The sequence below is a fragment of the Nicotiana tabacum genome, chromosome 17, assembly GCF_000715075.1.
Source record: "Nicotiana tabacum cultivar K326 chromosome 17, ASM71507v2, whole genome shotgun sequence".
Classification (NCBI taxonomy): Eukaryota; Viridiplantae; Streptophyta; class Magnoliopsida; order Solanales; family Solanaceae; genus Nicotiana; species Nicotiana tabacum.
The window spans coordinates 98,018,934-98,042,092 of NC_134096.1; the positions used below are offsets into that span (position 1 = coordinate 98,018,934).

The 23,159-nt window shown below is 32.1% G+C and overlaps 1 protein-coding gene and 1 long non-coding RNA gene across 2 annotated transcripts; one reads left to right on the forward strand and one right to left on the reverse strand.

Annotated features, from left to right (window-relative positions):
- Positions 1–354: 354 nt before the first annotated feature.
- LOC107777869 (uncharacterized) lies at positions 355–2,274 on the reverse strand. The gene is made up of 2 exons (XR_001646276.2): positions 2,120–2,274; positions 355–536 (listed from the first exon to the last, which is right to left on the reverse strand). It is a non-coding gene; the product is annotated as an uncharacterized LOC107777869 (long non-coding RNA).
- Positions 2,275–19,124: 16,850 nt separating this feature from the next.
- On the forward strand, positions 19,125–22,884 carry LOC107777861 (uncharacterized). Its single transcript, XM_016598019.2, has 7 exons — positions 19,125–19,381; positions 19,471–19,963; positions 20,826–20,964; positions 21,088–21,149; positions 21,468–21,606; positions 22,203–22,403; positions 22,576–22,884. The coding sequence occupies exons 1-6, from the start codon at positions 19,237–19,239 to the stop codon at positions 22,338–22,340; spliced, it is 1,116 nt and encodes a 371-aa protein (XP_016453505.2). The 5' UTR covers positions 19,125–19,236; the 3' UTR covers positions 22,341–22,403; positions 22,576–22,884.
- Positions 22,885–23,159: the final 275 nt, after the last annotated feature.

The window sequence follows — 23,159 nt, forward strand, 5'->3', positions numbered from 1 at the left end:
AAATTTGAGCTATTCATTATAAAGAAAGCATTTTGATATTGCCAAGTAACCTGATATGCTGATACAGACAAATACAAATCGTTTTTTACAAAATCAGATACGTGGTGAACTACATCAGTATCTTCCTTTTAAATTCAGTGCAAAACATTGCCAGTGGCGTAAAGGGGCTTCGTTAACTTGTATCCATAAAAGCAAAAGCCAGAAATTTAAGTACTGTACGTTAAACTAAAGCAATATAAACACAAGTCTAGATAGCCACAACAAAAACATTAACTAAAGTAATATAAACACAAGGCTAGACAACCATTACAAATTTAAATTCCTAGAAAGCAAAAGCAATCCACAACGAAAACATTAAGCATTAACTAAAGCAATATAAATACAAGTCTAGACAACCATTACGAATTTAAATTCCTAGAAAGCAAAAGTAGTCCACAACGAAAACATTAAGCATTTGATTGGTGATTTGCATTGTTATCCGCCGATGATCCTCTTACATCCACCGGTGAAGTACGTTCATTCTCTGCATCATCAGGCTGAAACAATAAAAACCATATTCGGTGAGAAGCTTTTTTAGATTAATCCCAAACAAGATCGGAAAACAAGATTGAATCAAAGGTATCCCTTATCCTAAAGTTTCGAATCAAAGCCTTAGCTTCCGCAAGGAGATGGAAATTCCTTGCCACCACCTCCATCTTTAGCAAAGTTATCAACAAGTTTTACTAGAATTAGATGATATTGAACTGTATATTGTACTAACTAATTATGCAGGTACAAAACCAAATATCAGACTCTGGGCATTGCCATGTTATCGAATGTTTAATTTTCACACCATCTTACACCTATCTTTTCAATTATGATATCAAATGGCAATAGTAGACAGGACCAGCAGTGGGAAGACAACTCAACCCAGTAATAGTATGGCTTCTCTAGCAATATTAGACATAGTTAATCTCTTCCACAGAAGCACAAAGGCACCTTGCACCAGGCAAATCACATATTCCAGCATGAACTAATTTTCATTGCTTTATCACAAATAACAACAGAAATATAAGTGTGTTCCTGATTCAATTGAGAAGCATGCCTTATATCCAACATTAGGCGCTCTTTTCTTATGGTCCACACTACCCTAGCCCCTACCCCTTGTTTTAGGACACAACACAATTTATGAAACACGACCAATAATTCTGCCAGCAACTTTTGAATAACAGAGGATTAACTAAACTAAAGGCAAGAAAGCACACATACAAGCTTTAAGAGATGGTCACATGTTAAACTACAACTGAGTCATTATTTCTATTTCTCAAGGGCGAGGAGGACGCAACAAGGTTCTCAACATATTCAGTCTTAAAAGGTTACACAAAGCATTAAGGATGCTTTTAGTCAATGATGGCACTTCACATGAAACGCATAGACAGCTAGAATAAACAGTATGTTAACTTCATGCTGCAGTATTGCAAACTAATACAATCAATGGATTTCAGAACCCTGTGTTTGATGAATTTCAGATTTTTATTTTTCACCGACCCACCAACCAGAAAGTAAAAGCTCACAATCTAGGAGTTAACTGAGCATTGAGCTATCGAAATCTAAGCTAAACAATATAGTCCTGTTTGCGGGAAAAGTAATTATTGTCCTAAAACAGTTTAATTTTTCAAAATTGACAGATTTAACTTGACTATAAACAAGGATACATCTTCTCGAATTACCTATTAAGCAAAACAAACAGAACACACTTTTTAAGGTACCCAAAAATAATGATCGATTAATACAAACCAAACATCGAACAAATGATGAGATAAAAAAATTTCCACAAACTACCCAACAAACCCAATCTAGAGCCCCAAAAAGATCTGCTTTTTTTTTAACTCCAAAATAAAATAAAATAAAATCCACAATATACTCTACAAGTAGTCAAATCCAAGTAATTGACAAAGAGGGCCATAGAGAATCAAAGAACTGCACAATGCTACTAGTTGGGTAAAACTAAGCAGTGAAATAATTTACATATTTACATCCTAAATATAAAGAAAAAATGTGTGTCCCCCAATCATATTGATGAAAGTAAAATGAACAAACATCAAAAAATTAAAATACAAATAGAAAAAAGAGAACTGACCTAATGCTCACCAGGATTTCATCTCTCCAAGAGGAATAATACGGTGAATATATAGCTCTGAAAATGGAAGTTTCTAACTAAGAAAATGGGAGAAGAGGGGAAGGTGGAAATATGGAGGGAAATAATGGCGGGAATATAGAGTAGTTATCTGAGTAGTTGAGTTAAAAACGAGGGAACTGAAGAGGAAAACGAGGGAAGTGGTTTCTTTGTTACTTTTATTCTATTTAATTTTTATTATACAGTTATTTAAATAGAGCACATTTGGAAAATAGAAATAATATGTTTGGTAAAATTTATTTAAATACAATTCATTATCTACTACACAAGAATCAATAAGACAGTAAGGACAAAACAAAAAATCCAAAACAACGACAAACTAAAATATACAAAAATTTATAAAATCCGTTAAATTAGATAAAAGTAACAAGTTCTAGTTATTAAATTATTTATTTAATATACATAGTGTTTAAAAGGCTCTTTTGGGGCACATTCGGGGTTAGCCGTCCCTGGATGGGGCACTGTTCAAAAAGTCTTGAAGAATATGTGTGGAGCTTGGTTATGTGAGTTTACACGCTCCAAAGTGTCCGACTGTGCATCCAAAACACGCATATCGCTTAATGGTCGGGGCTTGCCTAATACAATCAAACTTTTCTTTAACAGCATCTCTATATCATAATCATTTATTATAAAAGTCAAGTTTTTTCGGAATTGATTTTTATGTTATGTTATAATATATGTTTTTATAACAACACCTCACTATACCAGCCAAAAAATATCGGAATAAACGAGGTTGTTATAGAGAGGTTTGACTGTAGTTCCTACTTGAATCACGTGTCAAGATCTCTAATTAACACTATTGATACTTAATTCTTTAACAAAGTTATGATTAAACTTTTATTTGAGAATAACTCAAATAATGAGCCACATAATTGCATATACTAATTGAGAATATCATGAGTGTGAATATCATTAGACTATTTTTTTCTAAATTAGATAGTAAAAATTGTATCTTATTTCCATTGGTCTTCATGTCTTACATGAAGGAGTAATCTTTTAAATTATAGTATTTATAAACTTTATTGATTAATTACTTTTATGGAGGTAAAATGTATAGCTTGATACATTTTTAAAGAAATTATAATTTTTTAATTGTTTGACAGTTAAGACATTATAGTTGTATCTCATAGTAACTTTAATACTATTGTATTATTTATACTTGTAAAAACATACAAGATATTTTATTTTTTATGAGTTTATTTTTTTTTTAATTTCTTAAACTTTAATATATTTTTATTTGGTTTATTATGCGTCATTTATAAATTAAAAAATTTAAAGATAGATTGAGGTTACGCCTCGTCCCGTAGTAAAATGGCTTGCCTCACACACCCGCCTTTAAAAATACTATTTGAACATAGAACACCTACTATGATGAAAATAAAGAAAATCCGCATGCTAAGTATTGCAATTATTTATATCCCTTTAAAATTTAAATTATCTCAAACAAAATTAAAAAAAATCAAATGTTTGTGTAGATAATTACAAAACTTGGATGTCTCTCCTGCAACTGTTGTTCATTGGATGTGTAGTCGTTACCTATGAATGAAGATATTATTTATGATTAATCTAAAGTATATTTTTCCGGTTTTATTAGGTCTCGTCGACCCTATTTGTTCAGTGAGACTCACCGAGCAACTCATGCATTCAATGCTCCATATTATTGTCTTCTTATTTGGAGGCAAGTATCGCTTGTGACGGCGAGACCAAATTGAATCAACATCATTTCTTGCATTTGTTGAGCCACACTTCAACTTTTGTGATGGCTCATTTTGCATTATTCTTTTGTTATCCAATATTGTGGTCCAACGTAAGTTAATTTTTTATTTTTTTGCACCTAAAGATTCACGATACTCATGTGGTTAGAAATTACATTTAGTATTTATGGGTAGACATTTCGTATAAATCTATAAATAAAAAATTTATGAGGAAGAAATGGAATAGAAGTCGTTATTATTTTTTGCTAAAGATAGAGAGATGAATTAAAGAAATGCACAAAGACAATCAAAAAAAAAACTAACGAGTAAGACATAGAATAATGAAAAACCTTTCTTTTTGTAGTTAAAGAAAGTGAGCAGAAAAAGATTACAAACTAGAAGGTATAGATACTGATGTAAATTGCATTAATTCGCAAAGTTTTAACTAAAATATGTAATTTGATTTAATTTTAAAGAAATAAGGTGAAAAAAATAACTAAAAATTTTCATGAGTTAATAATTGTTAACTTGTATCGAATTGCAACAATTTCTCAAACACCTGGAATTGATATATTTGTGGAGGTTATCAAAAAGCTTCACAAAGAAACCGCCATAATAAGAAAAAAAATTGAGGAGGTGGGAACAAACGCCACGAATTGAATATATAGTGGAGGTCTTTTACGATCCCCATATTTAAACCGCCACAATAAGAACTATTTTGTGGGGGGTGGCTCAAACGACACAAAACAAACATATAGTGGGAGTTTTTTATGATCCCCATAAATAAATCGCCACAATTTACCAATTTTTTTATAGTGATTATTTTTCGTGGATATTATTTCTGGGCGGGATTATTATTTTTCCCAACAATGTGGTATCAGAGCCATGGTAAATAATGGTATACTATTTTTTCAGTACCCCCGTCTCACAAAAGATAATTATGAGAAATGGTGTCTACGTATGAAAGTCATTCTTGGCTCCCAGGATGTGTGAAAAATTGTAGATAGATGGTATGCAAAATCCAATAATGAGGAAGCTCTGCCTCAAAATGAAAAAGATGTCTTGGCAAAGACAAGGAAGAAGGATCAACAAGCCCTCACGCTCATCCACTAATATTTTGATGATGTCATGTTTGAGAAGGTGGCAGATGTTACCACCTCAAAGGAAGGGTGAGAGATTTTACAAATTTCTCTTCAAGAATTTGACAAGGTGAGGAAGGTAAAACTTCAAACTCTAAGGGCTAACTTTGAAGTTTTAAAAATGAAAGAATCTGAATACATTTCGGATTATTGTTCAAAAGTGAAGGTTATTGTAAATCAATTAAGAAGATACGGGGAGGACATAGAAGATGTCAGTATGGTAGAAAAGATCCTTCGCACTTTAACATCTAAATTTGATTTGTGGTATGTGCTATTGAGGGGTTTAAAGATTTAGACTCTATGCTGGTAGAGCAATCGGAGGGTTCTTTACAGGCCTACGAAGAAAAGATCAAAAGAAAACAAGAAGTGCCACTGGAGCAACTTCTTAAAACTCAGGCATCCTTTAAGGATTATGGAGGTGAAAAGAGCTATCGAGAAAACGTACGAGCACGAAGCCGTGGCTGTCATGGGAGAGGAAGAAATAATGGTAATAACTTCGACAATGAAGTTAAAATCCACCAAACATTCAGAGGTCGTGGCCGTGGACAAAGAGGAGGAAGAGGATGTGGCTACTACCAAGAAAATAATGGACAAAGGTATGACAAATCAAAAATTGAGTGTTATAATTGTCATAAATTTGACCATTACTCTTGGGAGTGTCGTAGCAATGTTGAAGAAAAAGTTAACCTTGTTGACGACAAGAAAGAAGAATATGAGTCAACGTTGTTGATGGCACTCAAAAAAGAAGACATGGATGATTGCAGCTCGTGGTATTTGGACAATGGAGCAAGCAATCATATGTGTAGATGCAAAGAGAAGTTTGTGGAGATCAATAAAACGGTGAGAGGTAATGTGTCCTTTGGAGATACCTCAAAGATTCAAATCGAAGGGATAGGTACGATTCTGATCTCCTGTAAAGACGGTAGTCACAAGCTAATTCAAGATGTTTATTATGTGCCAAAATAAAAGGCAATATTTTGAGTTTGGACCAACTTCTTGAAAGGAATATGACATCCACATGAAAAATATGTATCTTTGGCTTAGAGATTCAGGTGAAATTCTAATTGTTAAAGTGCATATGACAAAGAATAGATTATTTTCTCTGAATCTTAAAATAATTGATGCAAATTGTTTGAAGACTAATGTGCAAGATGAATCATGGTGTTGGCACATGCAATTTAGGCACTTGAATTTTTGAAGCACTCAAATCAATGGGAGAAAAGAACATGGTGCATGGGATACCATCAATCAACCATCCCAATAAATTGTGCGAAGCTTGTCTTCTTGGAAAACATACAAGGAGGAGTTTTCCAAAGGAGGCCATGTCAAGATCAACTAAACAGCTTCAGCTTGTTCATACTGATGTGTGTGGACCAATCAATCCACCTTCCTTTGGTAAAAGTAAATACTTTCTACTTTTCATTGATGATTTTAGTAGAAAGACTTGGGTTTATTTCTTGAACCAAAAATCTGAAACTTTTGCAACTTTTAAAATTTTCAAAGTACTTATGGAGAAAGAAAGAGGCTATGAAATAAAAGCTTTAAGGTCCGATAGAGGAGGCGAATTCACTTCAAAAGAATTTAATGACTTCTGTCAGCCTCATGGAATTCGTCGTCTTCTAACGGTACCTTATTCACCCCAACAAAATGGAGTTGCAGAGAGAAAGAATCGAACAATTCTTAATATGGCTAGATGTATGTTAAAAGCTAAAAGTATGCCCAAGGAATTTTGGGCATAAGCTGTATCTTGTGCAATTTATTTGAACAACAAGTCTCTAACAAGAAATGTTAGAGATCAAACCCCTCAAGAAGCATGGAGTAGAATAAAGCCAAGTGTCAAGCACTTGAGAATCTTTGGGAGCATAGTCTATGCTCATGTGCCACGTCAAGGGAGAGTGAAGCTTGACGATCGAAGTGTCAAGCATGTGTTTGTTAGCTATGATACGAGTTCAAACACTACTAGAAACATAACATTTTCCCACGGAAAAATTGTTAGTGGCAATTCCCACCGAAATTCAATGGGAAAAGTGAAATTTCTTTTCCATGAATAAACAATAATGTTTCCCATTGACTATCCGTGGGAACGTTTTTGCGCAAAAATGCGCATAATTTAGTTTCCTCTAATTCAGTGGGAAAAGTCATTAAAAAATATTATATAAAACTAAAAAAATTTCTTAGGGAAAACAGTGGGAAAATTAAAAAAATATTTTCAAATATTCCCACAGATTTTGTATGAATGAAACATTTTGATTTTTGATTTTTTGTGCTTTATGAAAAAGTTTTCCCACAGAGATTTTCCACGGAAGTAGTGGGAAAGTTTTATTATTATTCACATAACCTTTTAGTTTTCTCTTAGTTTATTTCGTGTTTGCTCCTTCTATCTCTTCACTCCAATGATGAATTCTTCACCTCACTCAATTTTCAGGTAAGTCTCTCTCTCTCTCTCTCTCTTTCTCTCTCTCTCACCCACTCCTTTTTCGATTTTGATTTTTCAAAACTTAGGGATTTTTTGCTATTTCAAACCCTAGGTTTGAAAAAATTATTGTTATTCTCGTATGCATGTATAATCTAATAATACCTAAGTCTTTATTTGTTTTGTCTTAGAAATAATGAATTTGTTAAAAGACAATATTGAGTTAGGTTTATTCTTGTTAGTTTGGTCTATTTTTCAGATCTATTTTTTTTATATTGATTGGTGTTATGTATTTACAGGCTTTCTTCACAAACATGGAGAAATTAGAAAGATTTCTAAGTTGCCTGTGTCAAAATGAGGAATATTTTCTTCCTTGAGAACTGTAAAATAATGTAGTCTTTATTTAAAAGTAGCTACAGATTTAACAATGCAAGTATAATCCTGCTAGGACCGCTGACAAACACCTTATCAAACCAGAGTTTCCTTGAATTATGCCACATTTTTTATGATATAGTTACTAAAGTAATGTCTAAGTTTATATTGGAATATCTTTTTGAAATGTTTTTCAGATTCTTTTAATAGTACATGAATGAGGGTGAGTTTGGATTTGTTCACAGTAATCTAAAAATAAGATTTTAATTGAATTAAAAAAAAAAAGAATAGTTACTAATATTTTTCAGAATTAAAGAGGAGAAATTAATGAGTTCATGGCTTATTTCATTAGGTGCTTGAATGTGTCTATTTGATAATGATTTTATCATTTGAGTTCTTGTCTTAGCTTAACATTTCCATTTGATTTTCTTTGTTTATAGGTGTTTGGTTCTTTAGAAGTCGAAGATGATAGAATCTAATTGAGAGCAGATATTAGTAGTGCCTATTAGTTGGCTTATGGGTATTAAATTTTAGAAAAGAGATGGTGTAGTAATTGTTTCTCATTAGAAGTACTGATACATTGTCTATATGCGAGTAAGTTTCATATATTAAATATTTTTGAAACATATTAAAATGATTAAGTCCATCCAAACTGCTAAACTTTTTATTTTTCCACGTATTTCACTTTAAAATCTTCTAGGCCTCTTCTAGACTTTCCGCCTCTAAGCAAACTGAACCCACAGAGCTCCCTTTGCTTTTGTCTCATTGAGAAATGAAGATACTTACTTGCATAAATTTTCTTTAATAATTATATTTTTTTTATAGGATGCTTTCAAATGAAACTTGGAGGAGTTCATTCAAAATCAGTCGATTGATGATAGCTATGGAATACTTGTCACTGGTGATGTTAAAAGTCTCAAGTCTCAGATAAACTCCCTCTTAGAAATCTGGTGTATGTCCTGTGCCCCGTTCTCCAGCATCTGATGATAACTAAGGACTAGTTTCTTATATTAGTTTGTCTTGGATGGTAGCTGGATGTTGAATATTAAATGCTGTATTTTTTGAGTTTTTGTTCTACTTTCTGTTTAGTTGGATATTGTTTATGAAATGGATTGAATTAGGTGTTGTTTATGAAATGAATTGGATTCCATGTTGAATTTGGTATTTGAATGATTAATTGTATTTAGTCTTGTATTGTTGGTTGTACTTTCTGTTTGGCTGGTGGTGTATTTCTATAAACAAATTTGGCCTGAAAATATTTTACAGATTTCCCACCGACTCCGTGGGAATTTTGTGCATATTTTTTCTAGAATTTTAATATTTTCCACTGAATTTCGTGGGAATGTTCATATGTTTATTTCCATGTTAAGAATATTTTCCACTGCTTCCATGTGTAAAATAAAAAAATATCTAAATTATTTTTAATACACCCCACAGATTCGGTGGGAAACTTAAGAAAAGTAATTTATTATATTGTCTTACTTTTCCCATGACGTTCGTGGAAAAATACACTATGTGACCTCACCAAGTTCTCGTGAAGCACTCAGTGGAAAACTCCCTGGGAATTACCCACGAATGTCCTGAGAAACTATTTTCCCACCAACCATATTCCCACTGAGCATCTCCCCTGGAATGTCATAGGAATATTGAAATATCACACAGATTTTCCTCCGATTATTCTGTGGGAAAAGTCTGTATTTCTAGTAGTGAAAAGGCTACAAGCTATACAACCCAAGTAGCGGCAAGATAGTGGTGAGTCTTGAAGTTGAATTTGATAAAGAATTGGCATGGAATATGGAAGCTCACGAAGAAACTTCATATGATTATATTCCATACTTTGGCGATGAAGAAGAACCAGAGACCGTGGAACTTGTGCAGGATACAACTCCACCTCCTTCTCCAATCAATGTTGCATCTCCTTCTTCTCAACAAAGTTCAAATGAGCAACCGCAAAGGACAAGGAGCATTCAAGAGCTCTATGATGGTACGAAAGAAGTTACTAATTTTGATTTTTTATATTGTCTCTTTGCTGATAGTGAACCAATGAATTTTGATGAAGCTGTTACATACAAAAGGTGGAGACAAGCCATGGAGGAGGAGACCGAGTCAATAGAGAAGAATAACACTTGGGAGTTAACAACTCTTCCCAAGGGTCATCGCGCAATTGGAGTAAAATGGGTATACAAGACAAAGAAGAATGTTGATGGAGATGTGGAGAGACACAAAGCACGACTTGTGGCTAAAGGCTACAAGAAAAGGTAAGGCATTAACTATGAAGAATTCTATGCACCTTTTGCCCGCATGGAGATGATTCATTTGCTGATCTCTTTTGCGGCGCAAATGAAGTGGAAGATCCATCAACTAGACGTCAAGTTAGCCTTCTTGAATGGATATCTTGACGAAGAACTCTATGTTGAACAACCATTGGGCTTCGTGGTCAAAAACCATGAAGATAAAGTGTTGTGGTTGAAGAAAACTTTATGTGGATTAAAGCAAACCCCACGAGCATAGAATAGTTATATCGACAAGTATTTTCAAGACAATGGGTTTACTCGTTGTCTCCATGAATATGCTCTTTACCTTTAATTTCATACTAATGGAGATATATTACTTGTTTGTCTTTATGTTGATGATCTTATTTTCACGGGTAATAACCCAAGTTTGTTTGAAGCTTTAAAGAAATATATGTCCCGTAAGTTTGAGATGACAGACGTAGGGCTCATGTCATATTACCTGAGCCTAAAAGTGAAGCAGATGGAGGATGGATTTTTTTATCTCTCAAGAAAGTTATACAAAAGAGATAGGGAATAGGGCCAAATGTACCTCTCTACTTTCATATATTGTCTATATTTAACCTCCGTTATACTATCGGGCCAAATTTTCCTCTACTGTTATACTATCGTGCCAAATTTACCCCTACAATCAGTAAACTTTTAAAAATATCCTTTGATTTGTTAAGTAATCCAAAATCTCCCAAATTTCTTTTATTTAAATCACTTATTAATCTTCTTGGTCCACTATTTTTGAAATAATTGACATTTACCTCCTTTTTGAATTAGAAAAAAAATATATTAAATAATACAACTAAATAAACAAAGTATAGTAAATTAAAAAATCTAAATTATGTAGCTTTTCTAAATTCTAAAAGTATTTACAATATCCCAATTTTAATGAATTCGTTGCACCAAATGTATGGAGATTTTGCAAATATTAGTGATTGAAGTTGAAGTCCTCGAAGACTTTACATTGTCTAATTCAACTTTGCTTTAATTAAATACCTACACATTGTGCACTCTTAAGTTAGTCGATCGGACTCTATACTAACCATGCAATGATAAAATATATTTGAATATATATGTACATACATGATGGTTAGATACATATAATATACAATAAATAAACCCACTAAATTTTACGATATGTGTATATGATTAAAAATAAATAAAATTCTAAATCAATTTCATTTATTACAAGAAGAGAAATGGGTGCATTGGTAATTTAAAAAAATATGAATAATTTGTATAGTCTAGTAACTTTAGTATTCACATCAATAATAATTTTTAAAAATAATGGAGCAAGAAGAACAATAAGTGATTTAAATAAAAAGAATTTGGGAGATTTTGGATTACTTAACAGATCAAGGGGTATTTTTAAAAGTTTGCTGATTGTAGCGGTAAATTTGGCCCAATAGTATAACAGTAGGGATAAATTTGGCCCGATAGTATAACGGAGGTTAAATATAGACAATATATGAAAGTAGAGGGGTATATTTGGCCATTTTCCCAAAGAGATATTGAAGAAGTTCAACATGCTCGATTGCAACCCCGTGAACACACTAATGGAAAGTGGGACAAAATTGTCCAAGTTTGATGAAGGAGAAAAAGCGGATTCCACATTTTTCAAAAGTCTTGTGGGAAGTTTGAGGTACTTGACTTGTATCAAGCCAGATATACTCTTTGCAGTTGGAGTAGTAAGCCACTTCATGGAAGCTCTTACTTCCACTCATTTGAAAGTCACTAGAAGAATTCTTCGTTACCTAAAAGGTACGATTGACTTTGGGTTATTTTATTCTTCTTCTAGTGATTTCAAGTTTATGGGATTTTGTGATGGTGATTATGCGGGAGATATTGATAATAGAAAAAGCACAACTGGTTTTGTGTTTTTCTCGGGTGATTCTGTTATTTCTTGGAGTTCAAAGAAACAATTCATTGTTACTCTCTCGACTTGTGAAGCTGAATATATAGCAACAACATCTTGTACATGTCATGCTATTTGGCTGAGAAGATTATTGAAGGAGCTCAATTTGCCACAAATTGAAGCTATAGAGATTTGTATTGACAACAAATTGGCACAGGTACTTGCCAAGAATCCGGTGTATCATGATTGAAGATACCATATAAATATAAGGTATCACTTCATCAGAGAATGCATTGCCAAGAAGGAGGTAGAACTCAAATATGTGAGTCTCATGATCAAGTTGCGGATATTTTTACAAAATCTCTCAAACTTGAAGATTTTCAGAGATTGAGATCAAGACTTGGAATGAAGAAGAAAAATCAAAATAAAGGGGGAGATTTGATGGGTTCATCCCATGTGTAATATAGCCATTAATTTTGCTTCTTTTTCAAGAGGGGGACAAATTTTCATGACATTTGTCATGGCATCATATCCACTATAATAAATTTATGGACCAAGTTTTCATGACATTTGTCATGACATCATATCCACTATACTAAATTTGTGGACCAAAATTTCATGGCATTTGTCACGACATCATATCCACTATTAGAACAAGAATTTCTTGCTATAAATAGAGGAGTTTCTCCTCATTTGAAAATACACCAAAACAAAGAGAAGCAATAGAAGTTAAAGAGAGTAATCCACAGATTGTAATGTGTGAGATACATAGTGAGTGTCAGTAATGTTGTAGTGATGTATTTTAAATAAATAGTGTTATTTCTTTCAAAATTATAGTAGTCTCTTGACACTACTAAGTTGTAATATTATAGTGGTAATATTGTTCCGCTCGGGTATTGTACTCGTTAAAAGAGTTGGTATCGTTATTACTCTCTTGTGTCATTATTATTTTTCGTGAATATTATTTCTGAGCGGGATTATTATTTTTCCCAACACTGTGCGTTTTAGTCATATGAAAGATTCGAATTTATGCCACACTAATAATGATTCTATTAATTCCTTCTACTTTCTTTGCGTATTCTTCTGACTGTATTTTCTTAAGTTTTAATATGCTTCTTCAATGCCTTAAGGTGCTTTTCTGTTTCTTTCTTTCTGTGGACTAACTTCAGCATCCCAGACCATCTTTCTAGTTCTTTCTTTATAGTGTATAACTATCTTCACAACCATATACGGAGTGGCCACTGAGGATTCATATAGGAGACTACAACTAGTTTAATTTAGAAGTAAGGTATGGCTGATTGATTAAACGGCAAATGGTCGTTATACTATTGGGTTATATATACCCTTCCTGTCATACTTTGGAACAAATATACCCTTATTTTGGATGGAGTGTCATGTGACAGCATCAGATGAAAACGACCCTTTTTTTTTTTACCCGATCCGTTTAAAAAACCCACCACCCGACCCGATTTAAAATTAAGTTTTTTTAAAGCATATATTTTGTAAAAACTAGAATTTTTTTTGTAAAAACTGGAGAGAAAAAAAAGAATTTGCAAAATATATATTTTTAAGTTTTTTCAGTTTTTTAAAATTATTTTTTTTGTAAAAACTGAAAAAACAAATTGTAAAAACTGGAAAAAAAACTCTCCTAAAGCAGTGGACTACATATGCATTAGTTTTAAAAAAAGTGAAAACATTTTGCAAAATCTTTTTTTTTTCCAGTTTTTACAAAAATAATACTTTAAAAAACTGAAAAATATATATTTTGCAATTTTTTTTTCTTCAGTTTTTACAAAATATATATTTTTCAGTTTTTACTTTAAAGCATTTTTAAAAAGAATATTTTTTTGTAAAAACTGAAAAAGAAAAGAAATTTGAAAAATATATATTTTTCAGTTTTTTCAGTTTTTTAAAGTATATTTTTTTGTAAAAACTGAAAATAAAAAAGATTTTGCAAAGTATTTTCATTTTTTTTAAACTAATGCATATGTAGTCCACTGCTTTAGGAGAGTCTTTTTTTTTCAGTTATTACAAAAAAAAAATACTTAAAAAAAACTGAAAAAACTTAAAAATAAAATTTTCAAATTCCTTTTTTTTTTCCAGCTTTTACCAAAAAAATTCTAGTTCTTACAAAATATATGCTTTAAAAAATTAAAAAAACTGAATTTTAAAACGGATCGGGTAAAAAAGAAATGAGTCGTTTTCATCTGGTGCTGCCACGTGACACTCCATCCAAAATAAGGGTATATTTGTTCCAAAGTATGACGGGAGGGGTATATATAACCCAATAGTATAACGAGAGATATTTTAAAACCATTTTCGAAAGTACAAGGGTATATTTGGCCATTTTTCGTTGATTAAAACAACCAAGGTAACTGCAAATTTTATTTGAGGATCAGATTTAACATTCTTAGTGTAATATTTTGTTGGTTTTTTGCATTAAACAACAAGCGAGGAAACCTTCAAAAATTATGTACTCCAACTTAGATTTGAAGCTAGATTATTATTCCAGCTATTGTCCAAAAACTTTTTGGTTCGACGTACATATTCTTTCATACACCTACTAATAGGAAATGTTGATTTTTTTTAATTACACATAAGGGAAGAAGAAATAGGAGAGGGAATTACAAGGATTGGATCTCACCAACAAGATGAGAGTTCAAATAGTCATCCAATTAAGCTACTAAGATTCCCTACTAAAGGGGAAGTCAAATTTTTTTTTTTACAATATAAGGGAAATACTATTTCCAATATTTACGTACCATGCAATTTTATTACAAAAACAGGAGCTTTGATCAATATATTCTATTTACCTTCTTCAGAAAAATATTGGAGAAGAATGTCAAGTAAATATAATACTCATAATTTTAAGGTGACAAAAGAGTTGAATGAATATACACTTTTATATTCTTCTATATACTAGTCTTAGAGTACGCGTTTTGCGCGTGTATCCCGTGTCATGAGTAATTTTTTTTTAAAAATCACAAAAATGAGTAATAAGAAAAGCGTCTTGAATTATAAAAAAAAAATGAACTAATATAATTTGCTAAAACTAATAAATATTGATTCTATCTAGCTAACTCTATAAAGAAATAAACATTATGCTACATAAGTCCTCATATGCCTTCTAGTAATTCTGATAAATGAATTTTATTTTTAGTTTAAGTCCAAGCAGAGTAGGTATAATGTATTAATTTGTATTAACAATGCTTACAACAACATTTCATTTTGTCTATAACTCTTAAACTTTTTTTCGGAAACAACTTTAAAAAGTAAGTCTAAATGTAGTTTTCAAATATCTTTTTCAACTTAACTTTAATTTTCAAACTAAGAATATGCTTTAGTTTTACCTATTATTCCATTTACTGTAAAATAATTTTATTATTATATATGTATATTATTTTAAAGAAATAGTACATGATTGAAGGGTAAGACTTAAGAGAAAATGTCAACGTTAAAATAATATGGACATTCATTTAAAATAATTTGGACATCCATAAATAGTTGTTTGAATTATATAATATTCTTAGTTTCGTTGATAAATTCACATTAAAAATAATTTGATAAAGAAGTAAGGATGGTTCTTTTTTTTATATGAAACTAAAAATAAACTTGGAACTTTCTAAAAAGAAATTAAATTGTGTTCAAAGTAAAAGCATATCATTTTTACAATTAAAAATATAAATAAAAAGGGGTATAATAAAGTTCCTAATTTCGTTTGGTAATCAAATAAAGTTTCCCATAACAAAAGTTAGAATTTCCTTTTTAAATTGAATATTTCTGTTTAAAAATATTTGAGTTTTCTGTAAGTTTGATAAAAGACGAATGGAGATCCCAGTAAGCAAAAGAAATCATGATCATAGAAGTATTCGGATACAAGAAATCATGATCATAGAAGTACTCGGATACCTTATTGTGAATTATGTGTACTTATATGAAAATAACTTATGAAATATATATATATATATATATATATATATATATATATATATATATATATATATATATATATATAATTAATTAATTAATTTTATTAAGATTTTTTATATAAAATAAATTGAAAAATTAATTCTTTTAATCTTCTGGGAATGAAGATGTTGTCTTATAGCTCATAAAAAATGATAAATGACAATTTAAAGCCTATAAATGACTAATGCTAATTTAATATTTTATAATAAATAGTTAAATTTATAGCAAAAATGTAGAAAGTTATTATTTGTTAATAATTGGAAAAAAACTTAATGGCGTTTTGTTTACAATTGATTTTGTCTAAAGTTGGATATATTTTCTATTAAAATTAGGAAATAATTAAATGATGATATCTTTTATTGGTCAACAAAGCAAATTGCTATCTTTTAAAACTTAAGTTTTCTTTTTCTCCAAAAAAAATAAATCTTTTTTTGAGTCATAGCATGCGTGAGTTAGGCCTAATTACATATAATTTCAAATTACGAAAGATATAATATGTAGAATTTTAATTGATTTCAAAGTCCTAAATTTTAGAAAAATAATTTAATTGTCTAGTGTGAAATTTATTTTTTAAAGGGCAAAAACGAAGAACGACATTTCGCTAAGAGCTTTCGTGTTTTTAATATACAGTCAAACCTCTATGTAACAACCTCGTTTGTTCCGAATATTTTTGGATGTTATAGTGAAGTGTATATATATATATATATATATATATATATATATATATATATATATATAAAAAGTGATGAATAGAAAAGTGAGGCGGCACCTCTCTTTGGCCAAGGATCGTATTTAATAGTTCTCAAATTTTTGGCCTTTTTCTCTTATATTTCCCTCAAAATATTTGCTGCAAAATTAACACACTATTAAAAAACCAATAACGGTCTACATTGATTGCTCAATTAAAGGGAAAGGCATTTAAGAAAATGAAGACTATCAGTTTTCAAATTCATTATCATAATATCTGTTTGTATTAATATTCTTATATTTTTATGCCTTTTACATTCATAACTTCCAAAAATTTAATGTGTAAGTTAATGACATGATTGTATGTATTCCTCTATCTATGCTTATATATGTATCACAATTCACAAGCCTAAAAGCCAAACAACAAATCCACGAGATTATAATATTAGCAGCATCTTTCATGTTATTATTTTGTTTGCAAAGCTATAAAATCAAAGAATACTGTGGAGCCAACTGGTAAATAGTAAATACGTGAAGACACTCTTGTGAATTCTTTTGGATGTAGACTGACTTTCTTTTTGTTCTTATTTGCTAGATTTTGCATTTTTTTTCTCCATGTGTGGCCTTCTCCGAACTTTTATCAACGAGTATTTATAAGATGTTACTTAGTATTGTTATTGCTACTGATTCAATTTTTTTTTCATGTTTTTTACATATATTTCAATCATGCATATATGTATTATCACCTTAATTGAAAAATGAATAGCTACCTACTTTAATTCTCCTAATAACACCTTAATGTACTCTTCCCACATTAATATACTCTTCCTACGCCCACCTCCCTTTAATGAATTTTTTCCTTTTTTTTTTTCTTTTCATTTTTCTGGTAACAGGATCCTTTATCTCTTCAAGATATTCGACACTACAAAGAATTAGAAGCAAGATGAGTTTTGGCTTTTTACTTTCTTTTATTTATTTGATCCAAGTAAGTTATAGGATTTTTATTTTCTCTTCTATATTTCATTATTTATTTTGAATTTTAAGAATAAGCAGTGTTAGAAGGGATGCAGATCATTCCAGTATGCTACTTAATTTGTGAAAAGGTAAATTTCATACCAAAATCTTTTTTCTGTTTTTTCCTTAAAGAATTGATTCTGTAGTTTTTTTAACAGATGTATAATAAAGTCCAACAAATCCAAGAGTTTTGTACAGATTCGGATGAAAGAACTTCTTCGTTGTTCCTCGGGTAACAACTTCTTTCTTTTCAGTATTTTTTCGGGTTAAATCATCATTTTTTTGTCTATTTGTATAATTAACTTCCATGATAACCTATTAACCTACAACTGGAGTACCTGGACTGAGAGAAAAAGTAACGCAAGTATGTTGCTCTTGCAATGTTCATCAGAGGAAACGATCAAGAACGAACATTTTCGATGTTACTATAAGTGCACATAAAAATAAGTTTTCTCCTTCTCCTTTTTCGAACCTTTTGCTTCTCGATACTTGGAAGGTTTTCTATTTTTTTTTATTTTGATGAGTTAATTATGTTTTTCAAATTATAGGATGGGTGTTATGAACAAAGGAAACTTTGCAAAAAATTGGGAGAAGAAAAAAATAACAAAGGGACTCCATAACTTCCAATGTCACTTCATTCTCACTTCCTTTTTTTCCTATTTTAAATTTCTACCCTTTACATTTCATATTTTCTTTTTATTTAATGGAAGACAATTTGTTAAAGTTCATAAGTTTTACTACTATCTAATCTAATACATTTTCTAATAATTATTATTTATGGCTAACATTTAAATAATAATGAAAGGTGAGAGGAGTTACATAAGACCAAAGGTTTTCAATAGATATTTACTTTTTTTGATTTACACTAATTAATATTATTGATAAGTAATATTTAAATAACAATATGAGAGGAGATACATAAGAGACCAAAGGTCTTCAATAACTATTAGTTTTATGATAATTAATGGAGTATTAATTGTTAATATACATCACCTCTACGTATTATGAAGAGGATTGTTCCTCGAGTAATTTGTTACTACAAAGCTACAAACTTTGTGATGCTTTAATTTGGATTTGTTTCTTTATTTTAATTTTTCATATGTATTTTGTTATACGATTAGGTTTTGATTTTCGTGGTATGTATATCTTACATTACATATATTTGTTTATATTTTTTACTATAGATTGTTTTGTATTATAACCGTGCGACGCGCGGATAAGTTAACTAGTTATAACATAATATGAAAATTGGTTCCAGAAAAACTTGGCTTTTATAGTGAAGTGTTATCATATAAGAATGTTATTATAAAGAGGTCTGGCTGTTGTATAGATAATGTTTTAATGCACCTAAATAAAAGGAAAACAAAAAAGAATGTCACAAAATAGCACTTAATTCAAACGTGTGATCTTGCAGTTCAATTTTGGACATTTTCCCATTAAGTTGTCCGAAATGTAGAGTTAGGAGTACCAATGTTTTGCGCGGGTTAGTTGGGCTTCGGATGGGCTTGACCCAAGTTGAATGCGGTATCTTCACGACGCCGTTTACTCCTCCTTTGTCCAGTCCAGTTCAATCCCCGGCAAAATCTCCATTTCCTACTCTCCGACTAGTGAGGTAAGTGAGATAAAGTTAATGCCATGAGCGTCTGCAAAACCCTATTTCGCTCTTCAATTTCGTTTATTGAGTTCAAAACTCGAAGCAGTTATGGTAGAAGTTTCTCTTCTCATTTTTCATCCAATTTCGCTCCTTTTAACGCACTGCGTCTACTCTCTCCTAATCCAGGTATCTATTTATAATGTTTGTGATTCTGTATGTGTTGCTTTATGTCTGTGTACTACACTAACCTTGTTCTCTACTGTATTTCTATGTAGGACTTAGAATCGAACCGTGTAGAGCTACTTCAAGACGATATGGCAGCACTCAAGGAGCAATTTCACTGGAAATTTCGGAAAATGCGGAGGAAATGACAGTTCCGCGTGTCGCCATAGAAATTCCGGAGGAAAAATCGGAAGATACAGTAGAAGAGTTGCTTTCCAATAAAGATGATGTAACAAAGTTTATGAAAATGGAACGTAGGTCCAATACTGAAGGCCAAGGGCATCAGGACCGTTGGTTTCCGTATTTGGATAGATTTAAGGTGGGAAATGTGGACTTGAATAGCGCAGAGGTATTGGAAGCTTTGAACCCGGTTATAATGGATTCGAGGAAAGAGAGGTTTAGAAATGCTGTGATGAATCGGACATATTCTGTATGTTTGGTGGTGGAAGGTTTGAGTGATTTTGGCAATATTTCAGCTGCGTTTCGGTCAGCTGATGCACTGGGCATTCAGTCAGTCCATGTTGTAGCGTGTGACTGTTCGAAAAGGTGCTCAGCACTTTAGGTGAAAATAGTACTTATTTGTTTCTTTTTCTTATCATGCTCGATATTGCTTAATAATTGGCAGTTTTAGTAGTATCGACTTGAGTTTCAAATGTATTCTTAGCATAATACATGATTTACAACCAGGGTCGGATCCAGGATTTCAAGAGGATGGGTGCACTATTGCGGATTTAGAATTTATATTTGACGAGTTTAACTTTAGTATCTACCATGTACCCACTACACATTTGAAATTATAGGTTCAAAATTATATTCTTTTTAAAATTTTAGTGATTTTCACGTATATATCTATACTCCATGCCGAAAACAAGACCGTCCGGAGTGGGATTTGAACCACCAATTTCACTCGTAGAGGTGCACTCAATGATTATTGCACCATAGGAGTCTTTGAGCATGGATTCACGCACATATAATTAAGTAGTTTTTAAAAAATATAACATTATTATACATGGTTCAGGGAAAGAAGTATGCGTTCACATGAACCCATACCCTAAGACTCAGATACGCCCCTGTTTACAACAATGTGTTTGAAGCGACATGCTTTATAGTTTCCCCTCCTTTGGCTAGGGAAATAAAGAAGAACGTTTGGTTCTGTGTTATACGCGGTTATATTTAGTGAAACAAATTCATTTTGTGGTTTACTTAGTCATCGTGTTGATTAAGGTTTAGTGCAAAGCGTTCCAGAAGTGGTTTACTATCTAACAGTGCGAACAAATCCTGTCTCAGAGAGTTCCAATATTTTTGTTTGACGATTTAATTTTGCAGGAAGGGAACGGTATTTATAAGTGAATTGGTTTTGTAGGGCACTCTTTGTGCAAGTGCCTTGACATTTAATATCTGCCTACAGGTACAGGGAGAATCGCCATGTCAGCATGGGAGCTGAGAAATGGTTGGACATCGAACTTTGGGATTCTGTCCATGAGTGTTTCAAAGTTTTGAAATCACGTGGTTATCGTATTGCGACAACACATCTTGGAATGGACACAGTATGGAGATCCTCTTTTATTTCTTATACTGAATTGCCAGTGAAAATTTGCTTGCTCATTTTTGGTTCTTTCCGTTTTATTGCTTTCTCAAGATGTCAATTGAACGTTGTCTTTCTGTTGTAGGTTTCTGTATACGATATGGACTGGTCATGCCCAACTGCAATTGTTGTTGGAAATGAACTTAGGTAGGTGTTATAGTCTGCTGTCCTCGTTCAAGAATAGTTATTCAGCTTTGATCCTACCTGCTGACAGGGACTACTACATTCTGTCACATATGAACTATAATCATATTAGCATCTGCGATCATTTTTATGGTAGAATTTGTAATCAGTTTCTTTCTTGTCTTGGTTCTCTATTTTAATGATCTTCTTTATGCTGAAGAAGATCTAATTCTATTTCCTTGTAAAATTAGAGATAATAGGAATATTGCCTCTTGGCATGAAAAGACTTTGATTTATTTTGCTGAGATGGACCAGAACTAGATGAGATATTGTTGTTTGCAGGGGAATTAGTGATGAGGCTCTTGAATTATCAGACTTACACTGCAGTATTCCAATGAAAGGCATGGTAGACTCATTCAATGTATCTGTTGCTGCTGGCCTACTTATGCACCATGCCGTCTGTGACAGAACTTCTCGCTTGGTACGTGTCCCGTAGCGCTGCAGAACATTCACCTAACTCTTAATTATACTCTTCTTATTCCTTTTTTAATTCCTTCTCCTCTGATGGAAGGGGGTGGGGACAATCAAATTGCAGTACATCCGATGGAATGGAGAAACTATGGACTAGGGTTACCTTTTTTTTTTCTCGGTGATTGCATTGCCTTGATTTTTCTCTCTTTCTGGATGGGGTTGTGGCCTGTGGGTTAAAGGTTATACATGTTGCATTAGCTACATAGCATGTTGTTTTTCCATCTTTTTTTTAACCTTCCGTGGAAATATGAAAATAATGGTACAATCTATCTGCCTATGGTGCTTCTCTACTAACAATCGAGAAGGTGACAGCGTAGGAAAAGAGTGGTAAAATCTATCTTCAGTGTTAATTGATATCTCTCCTGTATTATTGTACCTTAAAAAATTCGAAACTTTGTTGACTTGTCTTCGGTGGTTGATGAAGGTGACACCGTAGTTGATCATAGTTGCTTCAAGTTTCTAACCTATTGAAGGATTTGGCCTTCTTTTGTTCATGATCTCCAAGATTCCATGTACAGAAAGTTGACTTTTTTTTTTTCTTTTAAGGGATGTCATGGAGATCTAACTATTGAAGAGAGCCAAATCTTGCTGGCAGAGTTCACTTTGCGCCACAGCAATAGTGCAATTAGGATCGCTCATGAATATGCAAAAAGAAAGATACCTCAGCTTAAATCAAAGCTGTGAATAACTGGTCAAACTAGTTTCCTGAAGGTTGTTTTAGCCTATTTGCACGTGGAAACTTCACAGGTATTTCCCTACATAAGTGATTAACATTTTTTCAAATATGACTATATTTGTTGTTTCATGGTTTGCTCTTTTCTTTTCTTCTTCTTTTCCTTGTCGTAGTGGAACAAAGTTCACACGATCACTTTGTGTTTAGACTTTGAATGACTTATGTTTTGGTTTTAATAATTGTCAGTAATATGTCTGGACATTCGACACACTTGATGCTGCTGAGTGCCTGGTCGTATAACTGAGCAGCTATGCTTTTGCATTTTTTGGGTAGTTCTGATACAGCTTATGTACAGCTTTACTTTCACCAGTTTGCTTTTTTATGTCCACCATTTTTTAAGGATTTACTCCTTAATGTATATGTTAATTACTTAGACGAAATAGCTCTCAAGAAAAAATTGAGACGCTGTTAGCTTGCGTTATTTATTTTTCCTTCTGGGATTTGCTGGTTTAATGTTGTTTTAAATTATATCACCGTTTTGAATGATTTTTGCCATGCATATTTGTCATGTTTTTAGAAAGAGTTGCTCACGCGAAAACCTTGAGGAATATCCTGTGAGCTTTTACTATCTTTCTGCCAACTGCTTTTTTATGTTGAATCAATGAAGCCCTCCCACCAAGCCACCTTCTACCGAAAGTGTAGCCGAAAAAGAGGGGGTTTAATGCAATCTAATAAATGGGGAGCTGCGGAAATTTGTATGCCTTGCAACCATCTGAGTACTTTCATCATCTTTTTAAATCTTCTCGCTTTATTTCTTCCACCCCAGTAAT

Excerpts from the sequence above, each read along its gene's own strand:
- LOC107777861 (XM_016598019.2), top strand. The coding sequence starts at position 19,237 with ATGAGCGTCTGCAAAACCCTATTTCGCTCTTCAATTTCGTTTATTGAG. Across the intron at positions 19,964-20,825 it reads GCGTGTGACTGTTCGAAAAG|GTACAGGGAGAATCGCCATG; the intron begins GTGCTCAGCACT and ends ATCTGCCTACAG. Across the intron at positions 20,965-21,087 it reads CACATCTTGGAATGGACACA|GTTTCTGTATACGATATGGA; the intron begins GTATGGAGATCC and ends TTTCTGTTGTAG.